At 40.1% G+C, this 21,449-nt stretch overlaps 2 protein-coding genes across 5 annotated transcripts in view; one reads left to right on the top strand and one right to left on the bottom strand.

Annotated features, from left to right (window-relative positions):
• Positions 1-11,314, bottom strand: part of tmc6b (transmembrane channel-like 6b) — a 24,131-nt gene extending 12,817 nt beyond the window's left edge. For 2 of the 3 annotated variants that reach the window (XM_037764337.1, XM_037764340.1), the window contains exons 1-5: positions 11,297-11,314; positions 8,213-8,347; positions 3,183-3,361; positions 2,215-2,345; positions 467-634 (exon numbers count right to left, since the gene is read on the bottom strand). In XM_037764337.1, coding sequence (XP_037620265.1) covers positions 467-634; positions 2,215-2,345; positions 3,183-3,238 — 355 coding nt within the window. In that variant the 5' untranslated portion in view covers positions 3,239-3,361; positions 8,213-8,347; positions 11,297-11,314. Of the gene's footprint in view, positions 1-466; positions 635-2,214; positions 2,346-3,182; positions 3,362-8,212; positions 8,348-11,296 lie in introns of those variants that run through there. The other variant, XM_037764339.1, reaches the window with a different exon arrangement.
• Positions 8,843-21,436, top strand: tmc8 (transmembrane channel-like 8). Of its 2 annotated transcripts, XM_037764341.1 has the most exons (17): positions 8,843-9,023; positions 11,391-11,783; positions 13,285-13,546; positions 15,165-15,313; positions 15,445-15,579; positions 15,669-15,721; positions 15,798-15,937; positions 16,555-16,702; positions 17,129-17,293; positions 17,379-17,530; positions 17,635-17,707; positions 17,803-17,912; positions 18,053-18,239; positions 19,247-19,404; positions 20,164-20,322; positions 20,559-20,637; positions 20,818-21,436. In XM_037764341.1, exons 2-17 carry the CDS (start codon positions 11,741-11,743, stop codon positions 20,962-20,964), a joined length of 2,160 nt encoding a protein of 719 aa, XP_037620269.1. In that variant the 5' UTR covers positions 8,843-9,023; positions 11,391-11,740; the 3' UTR covers positions 20,965-21,436. The 2 variants fall into 2 exon arrangements, 1 of the variants encoding a protein (XP_037620269.1); XR_005206179.1 differs by lacking the exon at positions 20,818-21,436 and having other exon boundaries at positions 17,803-17,916; positions 20,559-20,598.
• Positions 21,437-21,449: the final 13 nt, after the last annotated feature.

Below are 21,449 nucleotides of genomic sequence, written 5' to 3'. Positions count from 1 at the left end.
TCATCCACAATGAAATCACCTAAATATTCAGCCATGACACTAAAAATCTTTTAGATAAAATGCTTTCTGTACTCCAACACAACAAACTCTGCCATTTCCACCATGGACGTATTCCACCGTCACCTCACCAGATTTCAGAATGAGCAAGACTCTTTCCATAATGTCAGACACTTATATTAACAACCAGAGCCTGTCATGGCAAAAACAAGTACTTTTAGAGGACGTAAATGACGGTGCCAGCTTGCCCCAATAGCACCATATTGCAGCCCGTGAGCAGCTGCAGCTACAGCGTTCTCCCTCAATACTGTACCCATTTCAGAAATGGTTGTCCCCATTACTCAGTTAGACACAAAAATATGGGAAAATAGGGTCCAGGTTGAAAAATACTGAAGTTACCCTTTAAATGATGCATCAAATCCTTTTATTTGTTGCATCATTATTTTCACTGGCCTTCTGCAGGACTCACCGATTGTACGACTGGGCATGGAGGACAGGATCCTCATGGTTGCTGAGGACCATCGTTCACCTAGCAGGGAGTCTGCCTGACTTTCATCATCCTCCCATTCCACGTGACGTCGCACATTCCTGTTTCCCCTAAACTCATGTCCAGGGCTGGACAGGCTGGCTACATTGTCTATGGAGAAGAAGAAAAAACACATTGAAAAATATTGCTACTGCTGGGAAAGACACAATTAAATATGACATTTTTAACCTCAATACCTATAATGTTAGGATATTATGGACAGAAGAAGTTTTTGATCAGTGATGTTAGTAATATGGACATGATGACCAAAACGATAACAGAGACACTTTCACTGTTCATTTTACTCAACTAGAACAGTTAAATAAGTTCAAACAGTGTAGTACTTACTTATTTTGTAGCTTTTAAGACCAGACATTTAAGCCATATCACAATATCACTATAACCAAAACCCAGATATTTAGTCTTATATCACAATATCAATGTTATATTCACATAATACCTAGTTCTTGTACAAATTCAGCCCTCCACATGCAGACATGCATCTATGAGCTCTCAAACACAGGCTGCAGTGGAATAGTCTTTCTGCTTAGGAACGTTCCTAACTGGGTGAAATGACCAGAAAGTATTAAGTAAGGGATAATGTACAGTGAGCCGGTATTGTTGTGAAATAAACCCTGACAGGAAACGGAGGGGTCCTTCATCGCCCTAAAGGGGTTTATTTCACAACAACAACAACTACAATGACCCGCTATCTGTACATTATCCTGCTTATTACACGGCTATTTACTTTTAAAAAAAAATCAATAATTTGACACAAAAATGGTTCTCCAGAGTCTAAGATCAGACAAACATAGTAAACGGTCTACTATAAAGAAATAACAGAGCGCAGAACGCCATGATTGACCAATCAGATTCAAGTATTCAACAAAGCCATGTAATAAGCCATGAAAAGAGCTGGTTGAATTCTATAAATGCTAAGGAAAGGTGCTTCAATGATTCCTTTTTTTATCTCCTTTAGCATAGGATACACTGGACCATCCTTTACCAAAGAAAAGGAGAGAATGCCCTCCTACAATTCCTTGCGGCAGTAACATTTAAAGCAAAGCGCCATTCAGCCATTAATAACATCTGCCGTCGCTGTTTAATTGTACATAATGGATAAATTGAATACATCCTTCTCAGGAGATGTGATATTTTTTGGACAGGAAACCTTAATTGAATTGTACAGCATCAAGTTTGTCACTGTACTCATTTTCTGTTATAAATAAATAAATATACTTAAAACATCTGGAGCGTGGGTGCTACGCTTCCGCAACTGCGCCGTCGGTCGGGACAGCGTTATGAGCTGTAAGCGCCGTATGAGAGAAGTGCAGAGCGGCGGCCGTGTGCTAGCCAGTGGAGCACACTCACATGCACTAAAAGGCAGATGCGGCCGGCCTGGCTATGTCAATAAAGCACAGAGAAGCTTGAATTACAACACACAGAGAGGGGGAACGATTTCATTCTGTTCTAGGGACGCCATTATTCCACTATATCTTTACATAGACAATAGTTGTTTGCTGTTATATTAATGCTCTAGATATCGTTTAGAGCGCCTGTAAGTCCTTAGGAATTCTCCTTCACATCTATTGTTGACATCATGATGTTTTCCATCGAGGTCAAGGAAAAGTGGTTAGGTAAAGACTTTAGGAGATAATATTTTTGTCTATTCAAGCGCAGCTACAGAGTACCTCTATCCTCCTCGTCCAGTTGTCTCTGAATCTCCTGCAGCTCGAAGGCGTCAGACAGTCCTCCGTTCTGACTCTGCTCTTCTATCAGCTGGCTGAATGAGTCATGAACGCCTTCCTCATCTACTGGGCTCCTGACAGAGGGACATGTGGACATGAAGTACAGACACTAAGACAGAAAATAGGACGATATAGGCTCAGAAATACAGGTTGCATTCAAAGACACACTTGATACAGATCCAGAGTGCTCTGAGGACTGTTGGCCAGTTACAACACAACAGATAAAACACAATGACCTTCTGACTCAGTCACTAGTAGTCTCATGGGAGATATCTGCAACCAAACAGCCTAGGAAGAGTCTATGAAGTCATTTCCATACATTTTTGGGCAGTACAGGCCAGATTGCCTTCTGTGTGACCCTCTTCCTCTGCTATCTAGATGTACGGTCAAAGCCAACTGAACTGATTGTTTTTGTTTTGAAGAAAGAGGGAAGAAAAAACACAAGAAAAGACAGCAAGTCCAGTTCATATTGACTTAGTACTTTTACACAGATAGCTTAAGAAGAGAGCCACACAGAAGCCAGTCAGACCTGTACTGTTTTCAAATGGAAAACATTCGCTCTCACAGAGATAGACTGTATGCAAACACACACACATATTCAAACATGCTTTCAAACAAACAAACATGAGTCTTTTTTATGAAGACAATGAAGTGGAAGTTAGTAGTTGGTCACATAGTTTAAAAAAAACATAAATGACCGCCCTGGGACACTGTGCGCCTTTGCGTTTAGTGTCTAACAAATCATCAAAGAGCGCAACTAATTCTGTCATCTCAGTTCCTTATTTTCCTCCCACCCTCACAGCCTTCCTGTTAAATAGTGCTAGGTAAGCTGACGGCTAGAAACAGCACAACAAACAGAAGGAAAAACAGGAAGAACGTGAAAAGATAGAGAGGACTACTTAAACACGTACTCAAGTCCAGCTTCCACGAGAGGGTGGTTCAGGTCAAATCCAACATTTCGAGCCATTCTTCTTCTCCGTTGAGACAGTCTGTCCAACCGTCTGCCTCTTTGTCAAGCAATCGCAGAGGGATCACACCCTCTCCTGCTCAGACCTGCAGTCCACTCCCACCATGGTATTTATCCGTCTACCTAAGAGAGGAGGGGAAAAGGAGGGGGAGGCGGGGCAGGTATGGGAAAAATGCCAGCAGACTTCTTTGGAATTTGAACGTGCTTGTCATGTTACTGCTTGTCCTATGCACATTTTTAATAACCCGCGAGTGTAAACATGACAACTGACTATGTCACTTCCTATCTTTGATATGTGATCTGTATCTGGATAAAAGTGCAAATAGGGTCTCATGTACTACAATTACCACATGAAAAAGCAACCTCAAACATTGCTTTGTTTAAAATCTTATGCATTCATTTTTGCTCTCTGTCAACATTCACCGCCTTTCACGATCAGCGTGACTCATGTTGGTGGATTACGTCACTTTGTCCGGACTCATGAGATCTCCATTGTGGCACAGCTTGTGATGAAGAGGACCGTGGTCAGTCAGATGGCGCAGTGTCACCAGTGAAATAAATATTCATGGATGGATGGAGACAGAATGATGTATTGTCAGCGTTCGCACTCACAGTATGTCATATGGACGGTTTGGAGGAAGCATGCTGGTTCCTCTGTGTTTGTGTGTATTTAAAGGCCTCCACTTCATGTGTTTGTGTGTATTTAAAGGCCTCCACTTCAGTCCAAAAATCTGTCCTCAGTTATGAGAAACAACTGCATATAAACATGCAGAGAGGACATATCCTGTTGTTTTAAAACATGATCACAGACTTTGGGATTGAAGGAAATGGGATCCAGGTATTCATTAGTGACTAATAAAACCTCTTTACTAGATTTATTATCCAAGCCTGCCTTGATGTAGCAGAGCAGACACTGTGGATTGATAAAACACAATCAACATCTATAAATTCTGCTTAAAGATGGCTCTGTGGACATCATAGTGGGCTAGGACTGACCCCAATGCTTCGAAGCTTCGACCATTGCCATGGTAATCGACCTCCAAATCAGTATTCGAATGCTTCGGAGTTTGTTTGTTTGTTTTTTAGTCAGAGATTTTGCCATACTGTTTAGACCGTGGTGGCTCTTTCTTTAATATCTTTGGATTTATGAGGACATTGCAGGCAATGAAGCAAACCAATGAGCGGGGCTTTGTATGGAAATGATGGATTTTTGCATTAAAATGCCAAAACAAAGTGACTTTTCAGGTATTGAACTCACAGGATTGGTCATTCATCTTTGATTATTGTATCAATAATCAATTAGAAAATAAATGATATATACCACACTGTTTCCTACTTAGCTTAATATTGTATCAAACACTTTTTTTGCATCATGCAGGTTTAAATTGATTTACCAAAATCAATTCTTTGGAGAGACACTAAATGACAATATTGAATTATGACCCAGCAGCCTTGTTTGAACGCCATTATCTCCGTTACTGGATGTCGATGTAAAGATGAATAACTGGGCCAACTGCTAATTTTAGTTCAAAGTTCACTGTAAAAAATACTTACGTTCATACTAAGCGTCATATCCACTTCCTCTTTACACGCACCCACAGCAGAAACAGAAGTTCATAATAGAGATGTGCCTCTCAGGATTTTGTATTTTCCTGTTAAAAGATCTAAGGGTTGAGAATTTGCTGGTTTAATACTCCAAAGTACAAAGAAGTGTTTCCACTGATATATACCTGCAGAGAGCTGCTACTTGAACCCACAGACATCCAGTAATTAAGATAAAAAGCTCACCAAGTTGCATACAAGCGTTTGCCTCACTCTGGGTAAGTCAGAACAAAAGCAAAATTCCCCTTAAACTCAACTATTGCTTAACCACTACCGAGCTTGGGAGTTCAGTTCCCAGTAAGAGGCTCCTACACTATTAACGTACACTGTGCACTCATACTCACTGCAAAGAGTTTAAGATTAAACCATCCCACGCATCACAGGTAGTAGGTAGTGTTTGTTTAATGCGAGTGCCCTGTGTAATGTGTGTCGGCTAAATGACAACATACTAGGGCTGTCTCGAATATCATTTTTTGGGCTTCGAAGCTTCGCGGCACGGTGCAGCATGCTGACATGTTCTTCTGTCTGTCTGTCTCCATCTCCCCTGTTTCAGTGCCCGGGACAGCGCCGCTGCCGCACTACTGTACACAAACACACACCTCTACACACAACAAACAGTGATATCCATCTTAGAATAACCAATAATTACCTAATTAATGTTGAATATCAATAATGTTGTGGGATTATTCCTCATTTCATGGGGTATTTTGGAATTTATACATTATTATTACATACTTATATATATTTAAAAAAAACTAAAACATTAAAAAATGTTTTAAACATTAAAAACAAAGCATTTGAATAGTGATTTGGAGGTCAAATACCATGACAACGGTCGCAGCTTTGAAGCATTCGGGTCAGCCTTACAACATGTGCATATTTCAGTCATTACACACGCAGAATGTATGAGGCCTAGACTTCTGCTCAGGGTGGAGGTCTTTCTGGTTCTGGTCTTGAGTGAATATGATATCAGCTGCATACATGAAGCAGGGTGCAGCTCTAAATATCAGCCAACACACTGACTAAATGACTGAACGGCTCAAAAATGTCCCTCCACCACTGTATCTCAATTCTTCTTTTGTGCCCGTTCTTTTCAGGTCCTACTGCGGCAATCTACAACACACATCTGCTTTTTTCTTTTCTCTCAAACATACTTTTTTCATTACATGAGGTTTCAAGGATCATGTTACACTTTCCTTAATGGTCCATTTGCTATTCCATATATTTGTTGTGGTTGATCCCTTTTTGTGGGATTTAAATTGTGTCTCCCTTCTGAAGGGCACAAAAACAAACACAATGTCTTTATGCACCACTGTGTTGCTGGGGTGGCTGGTCATTCTCTATAACATCGGGCGTTTAGCCTGGTAGTGACCTTAGACTGTATATAAGAAGTGGACGTAGACACCGTGACGTCACCTATTGGTTTGTGGACTGCCGTTTTGAAGCCTCGAGTTCAGCATTTTGGCCGTCACCATCATTACACAAGAGGGTGGAGCTAAGTACAACTGAACCGTGAACAAGACATTTTTAGGTGACCAAAAAGGTTATAATTAACTTTTATGGACTGAAAACTCACTGTTATGTTAAAGGGTTAAATTGTAAGATGAAAACACAAACAACTCCCAGATCGGACAACGCTGTGGTAGCGACCTGTCAATCACAAGGTAGCCACGCCCTAAAGCATCCCCTGCTTTATGGTCTATTTGACTCTAAATGGGATCATAATTTACTAAATGAACATCATGCTGTATTGAAGAAGACTTGAAACTAGCGATTGAGACCATAAACTCATGTTTACAATGTTTACTGAGGTAATAAATCAAGTGAGAAGTAGGCTCATTTTTCATAGACTTCTATACAATCAGACTTCTTTTTGCAACCAGAGGAGTTGCTCCCTGCTGGCTATTAGAAAGAATGCAAGTTTAAGGCACTCCCGCATTGGCTTCACTTCTCAGACCCGGAGTTGCCCAATGGTAGTGACTATTTGTGTCTTATTTTAACGTCTGTATATGTGATTACTGATACTGAAGAAGTGCTCTGAAACTGTACATCCATGGCAGGATATTGTGGGGGTGGGACAAACACTCAACCCACCCTGACAGTGGGTCAGAGTTGAGCTGCACTATTGCCAAATAAAATCAGCTGCGAAAACAAAGTAGGGGATAACAGAACACAGATGGATTCAGTGTGAGTTAAAGTTGGGTTACAAGTTAATTAGAGAACATTTTTCCTAAAAAAAAAGTAAATAAGCGCTGTAGTATGAAACAAAAGTGCACTACAGAGCAATATAATCTAGACACAAGGAAGGCATCGCTGTCCACAAATGAAAACACTGCCGAACATCACATAAATTGATAGACATGTTCCAGTAAAAAAAAAAAAAGAAGAAGAAAAGAAAACAGAAGGCAGTTGTCAGCAGACATGAGGGTGAGTGATAGGGGTAAAGGGAAGGGAGGGGTGTGAAGGATTATGTCCACTGACAGCTTTCAACAACTGCATGGAAATCAGTTCCCACAGTGCTGAGAAAAAACAACAGAGGGAGCAGGGAGGCAAAAAGCTTCAGTAAACATGGCAGCAGAGATACTTGTATTTCAATAATACCCTCATCTGTTAGGCATCACAGTTTTCCTCAGAGGAATGGGGTTACAGAGTATGGAGACGATTAAATGAGCAGATCTGCAATTATGTGTATGTGTAATCATGTATCTGTATGCAAGAAAAAGCAGAGGAGGCAGAGAATAGCAACAGGCTACTAACAGAGGAGATAAAGGACAAAGACAAAGAAGAAAATGTGCATGCAATTAACTCGACTTAGGGCATGTACATACACAATCACACTGTTACTGCACTCAATACTGCCCATAATACTGCATGTCTCCGCCTTCATTCAGAAAAAAAGACTAAATTATAGGTTTAATGTTGGCTACATCATGGCAGACTGAACTCTGGTGCTAAAACACAGAAAAACATCTTTATGTTTCTGACATTATGAGAAGACACAATAGTTCCTCCACAACAAACTACCCTGCTGTCGCACAATAGACGAAACAAAGCTCATTGACCCGAGATTGTGAATCTGTAGTTACTTCTGTTGGCTGAACAACTCACATTGTAGAGCGACACAGTCAGACACAGTGGAACAGTTTGTTATACTGACTTCTATTGTTGTTGCTGTCTGCGAGTTTACATATTAACTCGTTAATGACTGACTGAGAGCTGCTCAACCTGTCAATGAGCTGCATTAAAGTTGACTAACTTTTACCTGACGGGGGGGGCAACAAACTAGCGGTTTTCACAAATACAAAGGTAGCGAAATAAAGCGAAGTAACAGCATCAAACTTTGACAAAGACAGGCTAAAGCAGTCCACTCACCCGTTCAGTAACTTGACTAACCCGTTGGTGAGTTTGAATGCTCGCTCAGTCTCAGTCAAAATAGTCTCCACGCAACCAGGCAGCAAGGGGAGAAACCATTTTCTCGGAGGGGTGTTGGATTTTACTTTTTCAAGGCTAAACAGTAAAAAAGCGAGAAAGCGTATGGAAATTACACAGTTATTGTGTTAATAACGTTCTGTCTCTCCAATACTTCCTTGAACTGAAGATATTCACCGGCGTAACCTTCTACTGATAACGAGGTAACGTACATTTGACCCACCACAGAGTTGCCACTCTTGGTTTAGTCCTATTCAGGCTTTAAATCCGTCTACTGATGCTAGTCTACTCAAACAATTCAAAAGTACACAAAACCAGTCTAATCTTGATTTATAGAGACAGCCAATTTATATAGAGACATTCATTACTTCTTTATTGTTTTCTTCCATTTATTGCATGGTCTTTTTAAATATCTATATATTGTAATTAGCTTAATGAATTGTATATATGTATATATATATATTTTTTTGTTTTTATTTTGTTCTTTTTTTTAATTTATATTTATTTTGAATTGACTCTTTGGCAGTATTGTTCACCTGACAGTCATGCCAATAAAGCAAATTGAATTGCGCCACTGATCCGGCCCGCCTCCAGAGAGGGCACTGTCAAACAGCGGACTCAATGCTGACACCTGGCGGATCCGCACACCTCTCCCGCCTTTTCCCTCAACAGTTCAAATACTTAACGGCTGAGTCGCAGTTGCTGATCGTTCCCTCGCGCCTCTCATTGTGAGGACACTTAGGATACAAACGAGGTGAGTGCTAACGCTAAACTTTGTTTTCAAAGTATGCTTTATTTGTACAGCTGCCTAGTAAAACTATACTATTTTTGAGGCGAGAAATAAACTGTGTAGATTTTGAATATTGACTGTTTTACAACATTTGCTCTACCGTTGTTGGAGTTTAGAAGCTCCACAAACTGCCGTGACAGCTAGCTAGCGCCTGCCGGGCAGTCACGCTCACAGAGCGGCTACAGAGCAGCAGAGTGGTGAGGGAAAGAGCAGCCCCTGTGGATGTTGGCAATTAATTAATTTCCAATTACAAGACAAAGGATGAAGCCATTTTTAGCTTGTTGTCATATTGTTGTTTCCCAGGGAGAATGATGTATTGATGGTAGCAAAGGTTGTAGCTCTTGTAAAATAAGGATCAGAGACTGTGACAAAAACTGACAGTGACTGCATCACCACAAACACGACAGTCTATGTGAAACTGGATAATATGGATTATATGACCCACAAATGCTGAGTCTACACTGAAACTTGGTAGAGTAAATCACTGCATAACACACCTGATGATGATGATGGTGAACAAACTGCCTTACTATGCCTCCTTAGCCTACCCGTACAAAATAGAAGTTTATTCATGTATGCTATTAGTATACTTCTTTTAAACTTAAAATAAGAGAGTATGCTTTCAGAATACTTTTTATGTACCTATCAGAGTTAAACTCAAGAAAATTATACTTCAGTATACTTAGCAAATACTGACGAGTATACAGAAAAGTCTGAGTGTACTCAACGAGTACACAGAAAAGTCTGAGTGTACTTGACAAGTATACAGAAAAGTCTGAGTGTACTTGACAAGTATACAGAAAAGTCCAAGTATACTTGGCTGATACTGAAAAGTATAAGTATATTTGGCTAAGTACTATAAGTTCACTTAAGAAAACTTACAAGTATACTTGCAGTAAAATCTATTAAACTAGTAGTTTACGCTACAAATATATAACAAGTAAACTAACAGTATACCTCTAAGTTCGCTTGTGGTATAGTTCATATTATAATTACAGTACAAAAAACAACTTGGTTGTAAACTAGTTGTGTACTCAAAGTTTACTACTCTTACATTTATAGTATACTTAAAAGTATACTTTTATAAACTAAAAAGTGGGCCAATTTAGTCCCAAGAAGTATTGAAGTAGTACACTTACAAGTATACTACTAGTACATTGATATTAGTATACTTATTACATAAAGTATACTTGGGAATGTACTTCAGCTTTACTTAAGTTTAATTCATAAAATAAACTTGAAGTATACTTCTTTTTTATACTTACTTACTTACGTACTTAACATAAAAAGTACTGTATGGCTACAAAGTGTCGTGGCCCTTCCCCTTGACTCACCTGCACATACCTGACCACACCTCTAAAAACCACTGAGTAGCCTGTGTGAGGTTGTTTGCAGTGACCTGACTCATATTACAAATTAATTTTACTTCACTGTCAAGTAAAAGACAACAACTAGGAAAAGTAGGAAAAACACAAGTTATAAATGTTAAATGAATGAGGGCTGATTTCCATTTAGCCGCTTCAGTTTCAGGGTCCTAGTATTGTGTATGATGGCTCACGCTGTTATTATGGCTTACATTAATAATTAATGTGTGCTTTTCCCGTGGAAAAAGGCCTACACCCATCCATAACTCATCTTTTACATATTCACATTCATGTTTCACTTACAAAGGGACATTATTTTTTTACATTTGAAGTAAAACCTGATGTGTCCGACTGTTCTGGGTAATCACAGCGTAAGAAGTTTGTCTGATCCAAACACAGAAAGTGAACAACGTTGAAAGTTTCATTAGAATTGATACTAAGCGTGTTGAAACAGCTCCTAAGAAATGACACCCATGCTCCTGTTTCTTTGTAAATGGTACTGCCTGGAAGCCTCAAATGTCTTTGTGGTGTAGTGAGTGGGTGGAAAGAGCCTTTCTGCTAAACCATCTCATACGTTAGATTCGAACGTCGGTTTCCAAATGATGAAACTCTGCCCAGTGTGGATCATGTCAAGTTGTCAATCACATGATAGTTTACTTGCAAGGCAGATGATGATTACTTACCTGAATGGGTAATAGACTTTTGGCTGTGACATTGCTTTACACACCTTAAATTGATACGTTAGAGTTTAAATGAAAATGTTTATTTAGCATTGATCCTTAGTGGATTTAACATAGTCATCTGAAAACAGACTGCATTATAAATGATGTAATAGTACTTGAAGAGTAGAAAATAAAATGAAATCAACCTCACCCATCTAATTCTGGCCTTTAACATTTTCTCACTTGTTCTCAGTCCAGCGTGGACACTTTTTGTTATGTTGTGAAATTATTTGTGATACTTTCAGCCACCAACGCCTGCATCCTGTCATGTCATGTGATTTCCTGTGAGCTGTCAAATTCAGTCGCTGTCACAGTCTGTGTTCGACTGATTTGACATCTGCTCCACCTGCCAGAAAGTGAGCCGTACCAACAGGACTTGAGGAACAACACTAACTCCAGATCAGGGGTCTTCACTTCAGTGTGCCCTTGGTGTAAGGGGTGCAGAGCAGGTTGTTTTGATGCAGATTGGGGAAGTAACTTTTTTCAGTGTGAGTTGCAGTTTGGGTGGAGATGTTTTTCGACTTGTGTTCGACATGAAGTGAGAAGATTGGTGTTTGAACCTTTGATATTAAAGAGGAAGTGCAGGGAGAAAAAAATGGAGGAGCACACAACTGTCAACTTCAGGAGACTCCTGTCAGGTAACAAATAAGCCTGTGTGTTTTGTCATGTGTGTGTGAGAGGAAAACTTGCTTGTTCAACACTGTCTGTACTTCAAACGTATGATTTAAATGCTTTAAGGCAACAGTGCTAAATGTCAACAGGTTAGTGCTCAGGTCTAAATCATACTGTAAAGATATTTCATGAAGGGTTAAATTTTAGTGATTTATTTTGGCTCGGACATCATTAAGGAGTCTCACACTTGCATGATCTATTAATTTAAATACTTTTATCCAGATGTACCCAACCAGCATCGTCTTACAAGACACTACTGACACATTGCATATATAGGCAACAGAAAAACAAAAAGGAAAGCAAGCAAACGGATATGCATCTGGTTCTCCATCCAGATGTGTAAAAACATAGTGTCTAAGTATACATGTAAATATGTGAATGTACAGTATATGTAAAACACAGCAGCTGAAATTATTAGTCAATTAATCAATTAACAGCAAATGAATCAACTATTTTGGTAATTGAATAATTATTTAAATCATTTTTTAAAAGCATAAATGCCAAATATTTGCTGGTTCCAACTTTTCGAATATGAATATTTCTCTGTTTTATATCATTGTAAACTGAATATTGTTGGGTTTTACACCGTGGGCCAGACAAAACAAGACATTCGAGGATGTAACCGTGGCCCTTTTTAACTACTCTCTCACTTCTCATAGACAAAACAATTGATTGATTAATCAAGAAAATAATCTGCAGATTAATAATTAAAATAACTTGTAATTTTAGTAGTGTAACAGGTTCAGTTTTAAAGCTGGAGTGAACTATACTGGCATCATATGGAACTAGAAAACCTAAGAAATTCATTGGTAACAACCATGTCATACTATTACATACTATTTTGGGCGAGGAAAAACTGGCATGGGCATTTTCGAGCGGGGTCCCTTGACCTCTGACCTCAAGATATGTGAATGTAAATGGGTTCTATGGGTAGCCACGAGTCTCCCCTTTACAGACATGCCCACTTTATGATAATCACATGCAGTTTTGGGGAAGTCATAGTCAAGTCAGCACACTGACACACTGACAGCTGTTGTTGCCTGTTGGGCTTGAGTTTGTCATGTTATGATTTGAGCATATTTTTTATGCTAAATGCAGTACCTGTGAGGGTTTCTGGACAATATGTACCACTGTTTTGTGTTGTTAATTAATTTCCAGTAATAAATATATACATACATTTGCATAATGCAAGAATATTTCTCCGCTCCAATGTTGATAAGTGTATTAAATACTTGACAAATCTACCTTTAAGGTACACGTTGAACAGATACAAAATGTACAATTCATTTGTGATTAATCGCAACTAACTATGGACAATCATGCGATTAATCATGATTAAATATTTCAATTAATGGACAGCCCTAAAATAATCATTACCCTGCATATAACCTGTCACAAAAACTGAGCAAGATAAGACATATGTATGTGAACATGCACTGTAATCTACATGTGTCATACTCACCACAGAGGAGAGCAGTCATTCCACCGTGTCGTCGGACTCCTGTGAGTACTACCAGACAGAGATATTTGATCAGCTGCCCAGCATCCAGGCCAGTCGGCCCGAGCAGGACAGACGGGGTTCTTGGGAAGCCTGCGAGGCCCACCAGAGTGGCCCAGAAGCAGGAGAGAGGATCAGTCATGGACACCTGTCCAGAGGATCCAAAGACAAGGGATCAACACAGCCGCTCAGGGACCTGGTCATGTGTATTCAGGGGAAGAGAGACGCCAGGTGGGAGAGCCTTTCACACACTCCTCACATCTGCTTCTTCTCATTCTTCATCTAATATTTTCACGTTCTAGTGGAAAAGGTCCAAGCTGTCACCTACTCTAGCACAATATATAGCATCCTGTACTTACTGTATATATAAGTTTGATCTTTTTGATTGACCTATTACCATTTTTATTTAGTACCTTTATCCCAGTTGTTCCCAACCTTTTATCTACTTACATCACCACATTTACTTGCAAATGTCTATGAGTGTTGGGCAGACAGTGATGTTCCTCTCTCAGATAGTGGTATTTGAATACTTTTTAGGAGGCCAAAGGTGTGAAATTATGCAGTAATTCATATGCAAAAAGCAAAGTTAATAAAAAGGCAGAAAAAATAAACACATTTTTTGTATGGCAGAAATATGTTTGTTCCCTGTTCTTGATTAATCATCTCGGGACCATGTGATCCTTTTGGGTGGTGGGATCGGTAACCAATTGTCTGAGAAAAGCCTTAGAAGATAATCTTGCTGAAATAGATATATAAAATATACATGTTTTCCGTAGTTGATTCCGTACGTGTTTTACTTAGTTTACTTTCTTATTTCAAGCCCAATCATGACGTTTTCCCTGACCCCAAGTGGTTTTCTTGCCTGAACCTAAGTTAGTGGTTTTCTTGCTTAAACCTAACTGCGTACATTTGCGTGGCGTACAAATGACACACGTAAAGCAGTGTTAAATTACATGTGAAAACGTTAAAATGCGTACTTAATGTCGTGGTATCTATACGCCTTCCCGTGAGACCGGGTTGCACCTCCACACCTCCAGTTTGTAACCAATCTTTCTGTCAAAATTTGTCATAAAGCCAATCTGAGATAACCCTAATGACATCACTATGACGTTATCAGGGTCATTTTTTCTCAAACTCCTCTAGAGCCACATAAGACATTATACAACTGTTTCCACAGAGTGAGAAGTAGGCCTTCTCCTTGTGATGAGGACATTGATCTCAATGTGGAAAATCAGTGTCCCTTTAAATCCTATATGTTCAAATATTAAGTGTTTGTTTGCCTCCTTTTATAAAGCTTAATGTTCAGCTTTAAAGGTCTTATTGATAACATTTTTATGTAGACAAATGTTTAAAAAAAACAATAAAATAATAAACCCACAGAGTTTTTAGAAAGGTGCTGAATAAAAGTATGGCTTTTCCTCAGAAAAAAAAATTAAGATTGTGAATTAATCATTTTAAAAATGTTGGCTGGTCAAAAATGAATGTTTTGTTTACCACTGTGGAAGATATCTGACATTCATTTCCTACTTCTAACAAGGCTTGTGAACCAATAGTGTAACAAAGTTGATATCATGTGGTATCTCTGGGTCGTCAGTTAGTTAGGAAAAAACGGAAAAATGGCTGAGATTGATGGCAAGTGCTTGGCAACGACTTGTTGTGAAGTGAATACAATGGAACGGGGGAGGGAGTATGCGACATCTAGTGACTGAATGTTATCAATAGCACCTTTAAAGTGAGGAGATAAAACATTTGCTATTAATATTTATGGTATTGTCATGCTTTGGATCAGGGTTTAACATGATAAGATAAAAAGGCATTCATGAGAAATCATATTTCCGCTGCTAATTAGGGACAGGAGGAAGATGCAAATCAGCAATATTGGTTTTTGGGAGTCCTGGAGGCGGAGCCAGAGCATCAACAGGAAGAGGGTTTGGGCGCAGGTGGGAGGAGCTCTATCATGCCTGTTGCCATGGCAGCGCACTCTCCACGCCATCGAAGGTAAGAAAGGCCTGAAGTGCATTATACGGACTTGTTTGGCCACCTGGTGGTTTCCAGTATATTGTATTAACATGACTAGATGATTTCACCCAAACACATGTTGTTGTCTAACCTTCACTGATCTGTTCCAGGCAGGTTTGGAGTGGGCGTGAAGGCTTACTTTGTGTTCCTCAGATATCTGGTCTACTTGAACCTACTGTACTGTGCTCTTATCTTTGGTTTCATCCTGGGGCCTACAATATTTTTTGGCAGGAGCAACAGCAGTGGTGAGTAATGACAGATTACAGTAAATTAACCCCAACTAAATGGAAACTCCTGCAGAAACACTGTTGTGTTGTTCTCTGTGATTTTACAGAACCTTTGAAGTTTGGAGGCAATGACACCGTTTTGGATTTCTTCCTGGGATCGGTAAGGGTTTGCTTGCTTGTGTGTACTCTATGTTTTCTATATGTGTTTCATATAATCTAACTTCTCCTATCTACAGGGCTATCTGGACCGCTCTCCAGTCTTCTATGGTTTCTATACTCGTGGTTCCCTTAATTTGCAATGCTTGAATACACCTCTGCTGTACCTCGCTGGAATTCTCACCATCCTCTTCTTCAGTCTCATCCTGGTGGTCCGCAGGTCAGTATTCAATAGCCATTTTCTTTACATCCTAGAGAAAGCATCTTTTTTAAAGGGGACCTATTATGCTTTTGTGCTTTTCCCCTTTCCTTTAGTGTGTTATATAGTGTTTTGTAAAAAAAAGGTCTGCAAAGTTACAAAGCCCAAAGTCCACGCCAAAGGGAGTTACTCTCCCCCACAGAAACACTGCTCCTGAACTGCCTGAAACACCTTGATTGAAGTCCTGCCTTTTCTTCCGTAACATGGTGATGCCACCAAGTAACACATTTGCAGTATAATACCTGCCTAGTGGAGAGTTTGGCACGCCCCAAAACAAAGCTAGGTAGAGCGGAGCTGGAGCAGAGTCCGAAAAGTTTGGTTCAGTTGACCAATCACAACAGAGTGGTCCAGCTGACCAATCAGAGCAGACTTGGCTTTTTTGGGGGGAGGCTGGGGGTTCAGACAGAGGGTGAAAAGAGGTGCTGTAGCACAGCCAGTATGAGAAAAACAAAAGTTTTTTTTTTTTTTTTACTTTAAAGCATGTAAACACGTTAAAATAGAAAAACCTAAAATACAAGTATGCACCTGATGAAATGAGCATAATATGTCCTCTTTAAATCTGTAAACTTCTCTGATAGAACGATGGTTGGCTACAAGCACACCTGGATGCTCGGGAAGCGTTACAGTATGAACATGTGCTACAAGATCTTTTGCGGTTGGGACTTCACCATCCAGGACCCCAATGCCGCTACTCTCAAACACAGCTTCATCAGAAACGATCTCAAGGTGAGTGGATGCCCACATATTCCCTGCATGTGTGATGGCACTCTTCTGATTTACCATGGTCACTGACCAAATGCTGGTGCGTTTTGAGAGTAGAGTAGTTAGTGAATCTGTTAAACCTATTGTCCACTTTGGCTGTTTCCCATACTGCATAATGTTGGCCGAGCTTAAAGTGAAATATAATTGTACAAAACGTACTGTAAAGAGAAATTAATATACTGCTCTTCTCATCAAGCATTTTCTCTGGGCTCCTGCCTTTAGGGAAAAGTTTACACACCTCCCCAACACATGTCCTACTTTCTAGTTCTTCATAGTATCTATGATTTTTATTTTCTTTCACCTGAAAATACCTGGCTAAATGAAGGGTGTGTGTACAATATACAGTATATAATGTAGCTTTGCTGTATGGTTCTTTACGTTCGTCCTCAGCTGTTCCTGGAGGAGCAGAGTTTCTCCCTGCGTGAGGCTCAGAGGACACTTGGACAGAGGGTGCGTCTCTACCTGCTCAGGTTCGTCCTCAACCTGCTTGTTCTGTCCCTGCTGGGTGGAGCCTTCTACCTCATCTACTTCGCCACCAAAACATCAATGTCCGAGGTGAGACTTTGATGCTGGATTTGTGTTCTGGATTTGGTGAATCGATTTTTCCCGTCTGACACGTCTGACTGACTGTGTTTCTTAGAGTGGGCACCACTGGTTGATCAGCCTGTTCCTCGAGTACCTCCCTCCCATCACCATCCTCTTTGTCAACCTGCTCCTCCCTCACATTTTCCGCAAGATCTCATCTTTTGAAGACTACTCTTTCACCATGCAGGTCAATGCCACGCTTGTGAGGTAAGGTGCACAGGGAGATAAACCCAGGATTGCCTATTGCACACACACACACACACACAGACACACACACACAGCTGCATTGGTTCACCCGGTCTTTTGTTCAGGAGCATCTTCTTGAAGCTGGCCTCACTGGGGATCTACTTATTTTTCCTCTTCACAACGACAAAAAGTCAGCAAGTGAGTTGAGAGTGAGATTTATTTTTCAAGGTCCTGCAGAGTGTGTTTTTCAGTGTGTTCTTAACCCCCTTATCGTTTATGTGTTTCTTTTACAGCATCCTTCTCACTGCAGGGAGAACATGTTTGGTAGAGAAATGTACAAGCTGTGCATCTTCAACTTCCTCGCCACTTTCTGCAATGCATTTTTCTTGAACTACCCCAGGAAGTGGGTTTGTTTGAGATCAACAGTCTCTTTCTTTTTTAGTCATCGCTGTGGTTTGAATGGAAAAATCAATGCGTTTGATGTCTCTTGAGTGGATTCCCCTACTCAAGATTCATCAACTCTCTGTGCAAACTATCTTTCAGGCTGTTGCAGGAGAGGTGCCCCTCATCCTTGCTGGCCCGGTTGTGGGGGAAACAGCACTTTCTGATCCCTTTCAGTGTGTTGGATCTGGTGTACAGTCAGACAGTGTCCTGGGTGGGAGTCTACTACTGCCCTCTGCTGCCTCTGATAGGGACTGTCATACTGATGGTCAACTTCTACATCCAAAAGGTTGTCTGGGACGTGAGAGTTATGGACCATCTATTAATAATATATTTCTTTCTCCCTGTCACAAAATGTCTAAGAGCAATGACCTAAAAAGATAGTCTAACAATACACTAAATAGTAATATTCAATAAATAAAACAAAAACAATCTGACAAAGGTGTTCAAATAATGAAATAAAGAGATTGAAATTACTCATTGGGAAGAATACAAAAGTACCAAAGCAATAGTAAATAACAGTACATGATGGTTACTATGAGTGACATAGGGATAAATAAACCAAGAACTATTATTTGTTTGGTAACCTGATGATTTTTACGTTAATTATATCAACAAATTCAACTTTTTTTTAAAGGAATCATTTTGGGAAAATTCAAGGAAATATTTGCTTTCTTGCCAAGAGTTAGATGTCTGTACTCGATACGAAGCAACATCCAGCAGCCGGTTAGCTTAGCTTAGCACAAAGACTGGAAACGGGGGAAACAGCTGGCCTGGCTTCGTCCAAAGGAAACAAACCCAACTACCATCGCCTCTAAAGCTCACTAATTGACACCTTATATCTATTTTGTTTAATCTGTGCAAAAATCGAAATTGCAATTTGTGGTTTTATTGGGGTTCATGTGCCGGACGATCTCTAGAGTCTGTGACTTTCCGGAGTCCTGTCGTCAAGGCAACTGCCAGGCAGCAGGCGGAAACTCCATTAAGTCACTGCGCCCAGACAGCTGGCACATAAGGTTGTTTGTACACTTTGTTTCCTGGAAATAACATGTTAATCAGCGAGCTATAGAGGGGACAGAACAAGGCTAGCTGTTTACCCCTGTTTCCAGTCTTTATGCTAAGCTAAGCTAACTGTCTCGTGTTTCCCTCTTGGACCCGGTCTATGGTTCATGATTCTGCAGTGATATATATTGAGTTGTGACCGAGAAGCACTTGTGACCAGCAACTATATTTGAACATTTTCTAACAATGTCTTTCTCTCTCTCTCTCTCTCTCTCTCTCCAACACTGTGTTCAGTTCACGGTCCTGAAGTGCTGTGTGGCAGAGCAGAGGATGTTTCGAGCCTCCAGCTCCTCCGTTTTATTCTACTTCATGTTGCTGCTCGGCCTCCTCATGGCTGTAACCACACTGGGCTTCAACCTCTACCACCAAGAAGACACACCGGACAAAAACATGTACTTTTTTTTAACTCTAATTTTGACTTACTTGCAGAGAACCTACTGTCCACATGTAACAGTGTTCATTTTCAATGCACCCCTATATTTGCTTCTTTCGTTGTTTAATTGTTTAAATAAAAATTAGGGCTGTCAATCAATTAAATTATCTAATCGCGATCAATCGCATGATTGTCCATAGCTAATCGTGATTAATTGCAAATTAATTGCACATTTTTTTTATCTGTTCAAAATATACCTTAAAGGGAGAAGTATTTAATACTCTTATCAACATGGGAGAGGGCAAATATGCTTGATTTATGCAATGTATGTATATATTTATTATTGGAAATCAATTAACAACACAAAACAATGACAAATTGTCCAGAAACCCTCACAGGTACTGAATTTAGCATAACAACAAATATGCTCAAATCATAACATGGCAAACTGCAGCCCAACAGACAACAACAGCTGTCAGTGTGTCAGTGTGCTGACTTGACTATGACTTGCCCCAAACTGCATGTGATTATCATAAAGTGGGCATGTCTGTAAAGGGGAGACTCGTGGGTACCCATAGAACCCATTTTCGTATCACATATCACTCCGAAAGATCGATTGCGTTAATGCATAAAGAAATTAGTGGCGTTAAAACTAATTTCCGTTAACGCGATGTTATCGCTAACTTTGACAGCCCTATTAAAAACCTATTTGCCCTTTGAGCACTAGAAAGAAACATCCCATTTATAATTTACTTCTCTCTGCTCCTCATTTCTCCAGTTTGTTCCCCTCCATCCCCTCCTGTGGTCCATTTGGAAACGGAGAAAGTGTGTTTAATGTGACCGGAGTGTGTGTGGAGACTCTCCCAGGCCCGGCACAGAACACTCTCCGCTACCTGGCCTCTGAGGCCTTCGCCCTGCCGCTCATACTAGCTGAGATGTAAGTATGCGACAGCTTTATGCAAACAATGGCGCTGTATTTGCAGTGGGATGGGTTTTTCCAGTTTGAAGGAAAACAAGTATAATCTACTTTCAACCTTTGAGTAGGAGAACTAGAAGCACCGTGTGTACAGCTGCATACATGTTGTGTGTAAAATCATCAGTGGATACAAGCTGTTTTAAAATAGACATACAGTTCTTTCATCCGATCTGCTGGTCTTGATTCTGTTTCCTCAGTATAATCTTAACCTCATATGTGTCACGGCGACGAGCCAATCAGAAGGCCATTGAGAGACTGAAAGACATGCTGATTTTGGTAAGTCACATGTCGTCAAACACTTGCATACTTACAAATCAGTCACAGAAAGAAGATATGGAAATATCGGAGTTATTGATTGTTGCAAGTGAAACATTCCTACCGGCTCTACTGGTGTTCTTTTCTAGCGTATGTGTGTGCATGATTTGTCTATAGATTTGTTTGTGTTTTCCCTCACAGAGCAGTTCAGATAAGCGTTTCCTGGTGAAACAGCATGCCACGCTGCTCAGACGTCCGAAAACCCCCTTCAGAGTCCGTTCTGCAGCCATCCAAGAGGAAACCCCCCTCAACGACTGGAATGACCCTCCCTCCACGCAGGCAGACTGATTAAAGTCACCGAGCTGTCAGGCCTGTCCATCCACAGACTTCCACTTCAAAAATAAAGCCTTGCTTTGGCTGACCACAGCTGGGGGGGGAGGGTGAACTCTCACTGTTCCAGTTAAGTGATATACAAAGATTAGAAATGGTTGTGGCTTCTTTCTGCAAAAGTCTAACTTTAACCTTCATGTGACGCAGTCTTTTAATCTTTGTTCCATCTGCAGTCATTTTTTATGGGATTGAAAATTTTAGATAATTATTTTAAAGTCCTTCTGTGAGTGAGAAAGAGTGTTTGAACTTTGTGCTTTCTTTCTGTTAATCTGTAAATTCATGAATATGATTGTAATTTTGTAATTTATACGATGGTGAAAGTGTTTCATTGTGTTCCAAAATGTTAGTTTACCTGCATTCAATGAACTGTGAGTGTTTTTTTAAACATCCTGCTCATTAAACCTTTGTGGTTTGTGTATTTTTAAAAAAAGCTTTATTTGTGT

The sequence above is a fragment of the Sebastes umbrosus genome, chromosome 3 (assembly GCF_015220745.1).
Source record: "Sebastes umbrosus isolate fSebUmb1 chromosome 3, fSebUmb1.pri, whole genome shotgun sequence".
NCBI classification, from domain to species: Eukaryota; Metazoa; Chordata; class Actinopteri; order Perciformes; family Sebastidae; genus Sebastes; species Sebastes umbrosus.
The sequence above is the reverse complement of the archived record's forward strand: the minus strand, read 5'-3'. Positions and strand labels throughout refer to the sequence as shown.

Coding starts and splice junctions, on each gene's coding strand:
- tmc8 (XM_037764341.1), top strand. CDS start 11,741: ATGGAGGAGCACACAACTGTCAACTTCAGGAGACTCCTGTCAG. Junction 15,722..15,797: donor TGGATTTCTTCCTGGGATCG/GTAAGGGTTTGC, acceptor TCCTATCTACAG/GGCTATCTGGACCGCTCTCC. Junction 17,531..17,634: donor GTCAATGCCACGCTTGTGAG/GTAAGGTGCACA, acceptor TCTTTTGTTCAG/GAGCATCTTCTTGAAGCTGG.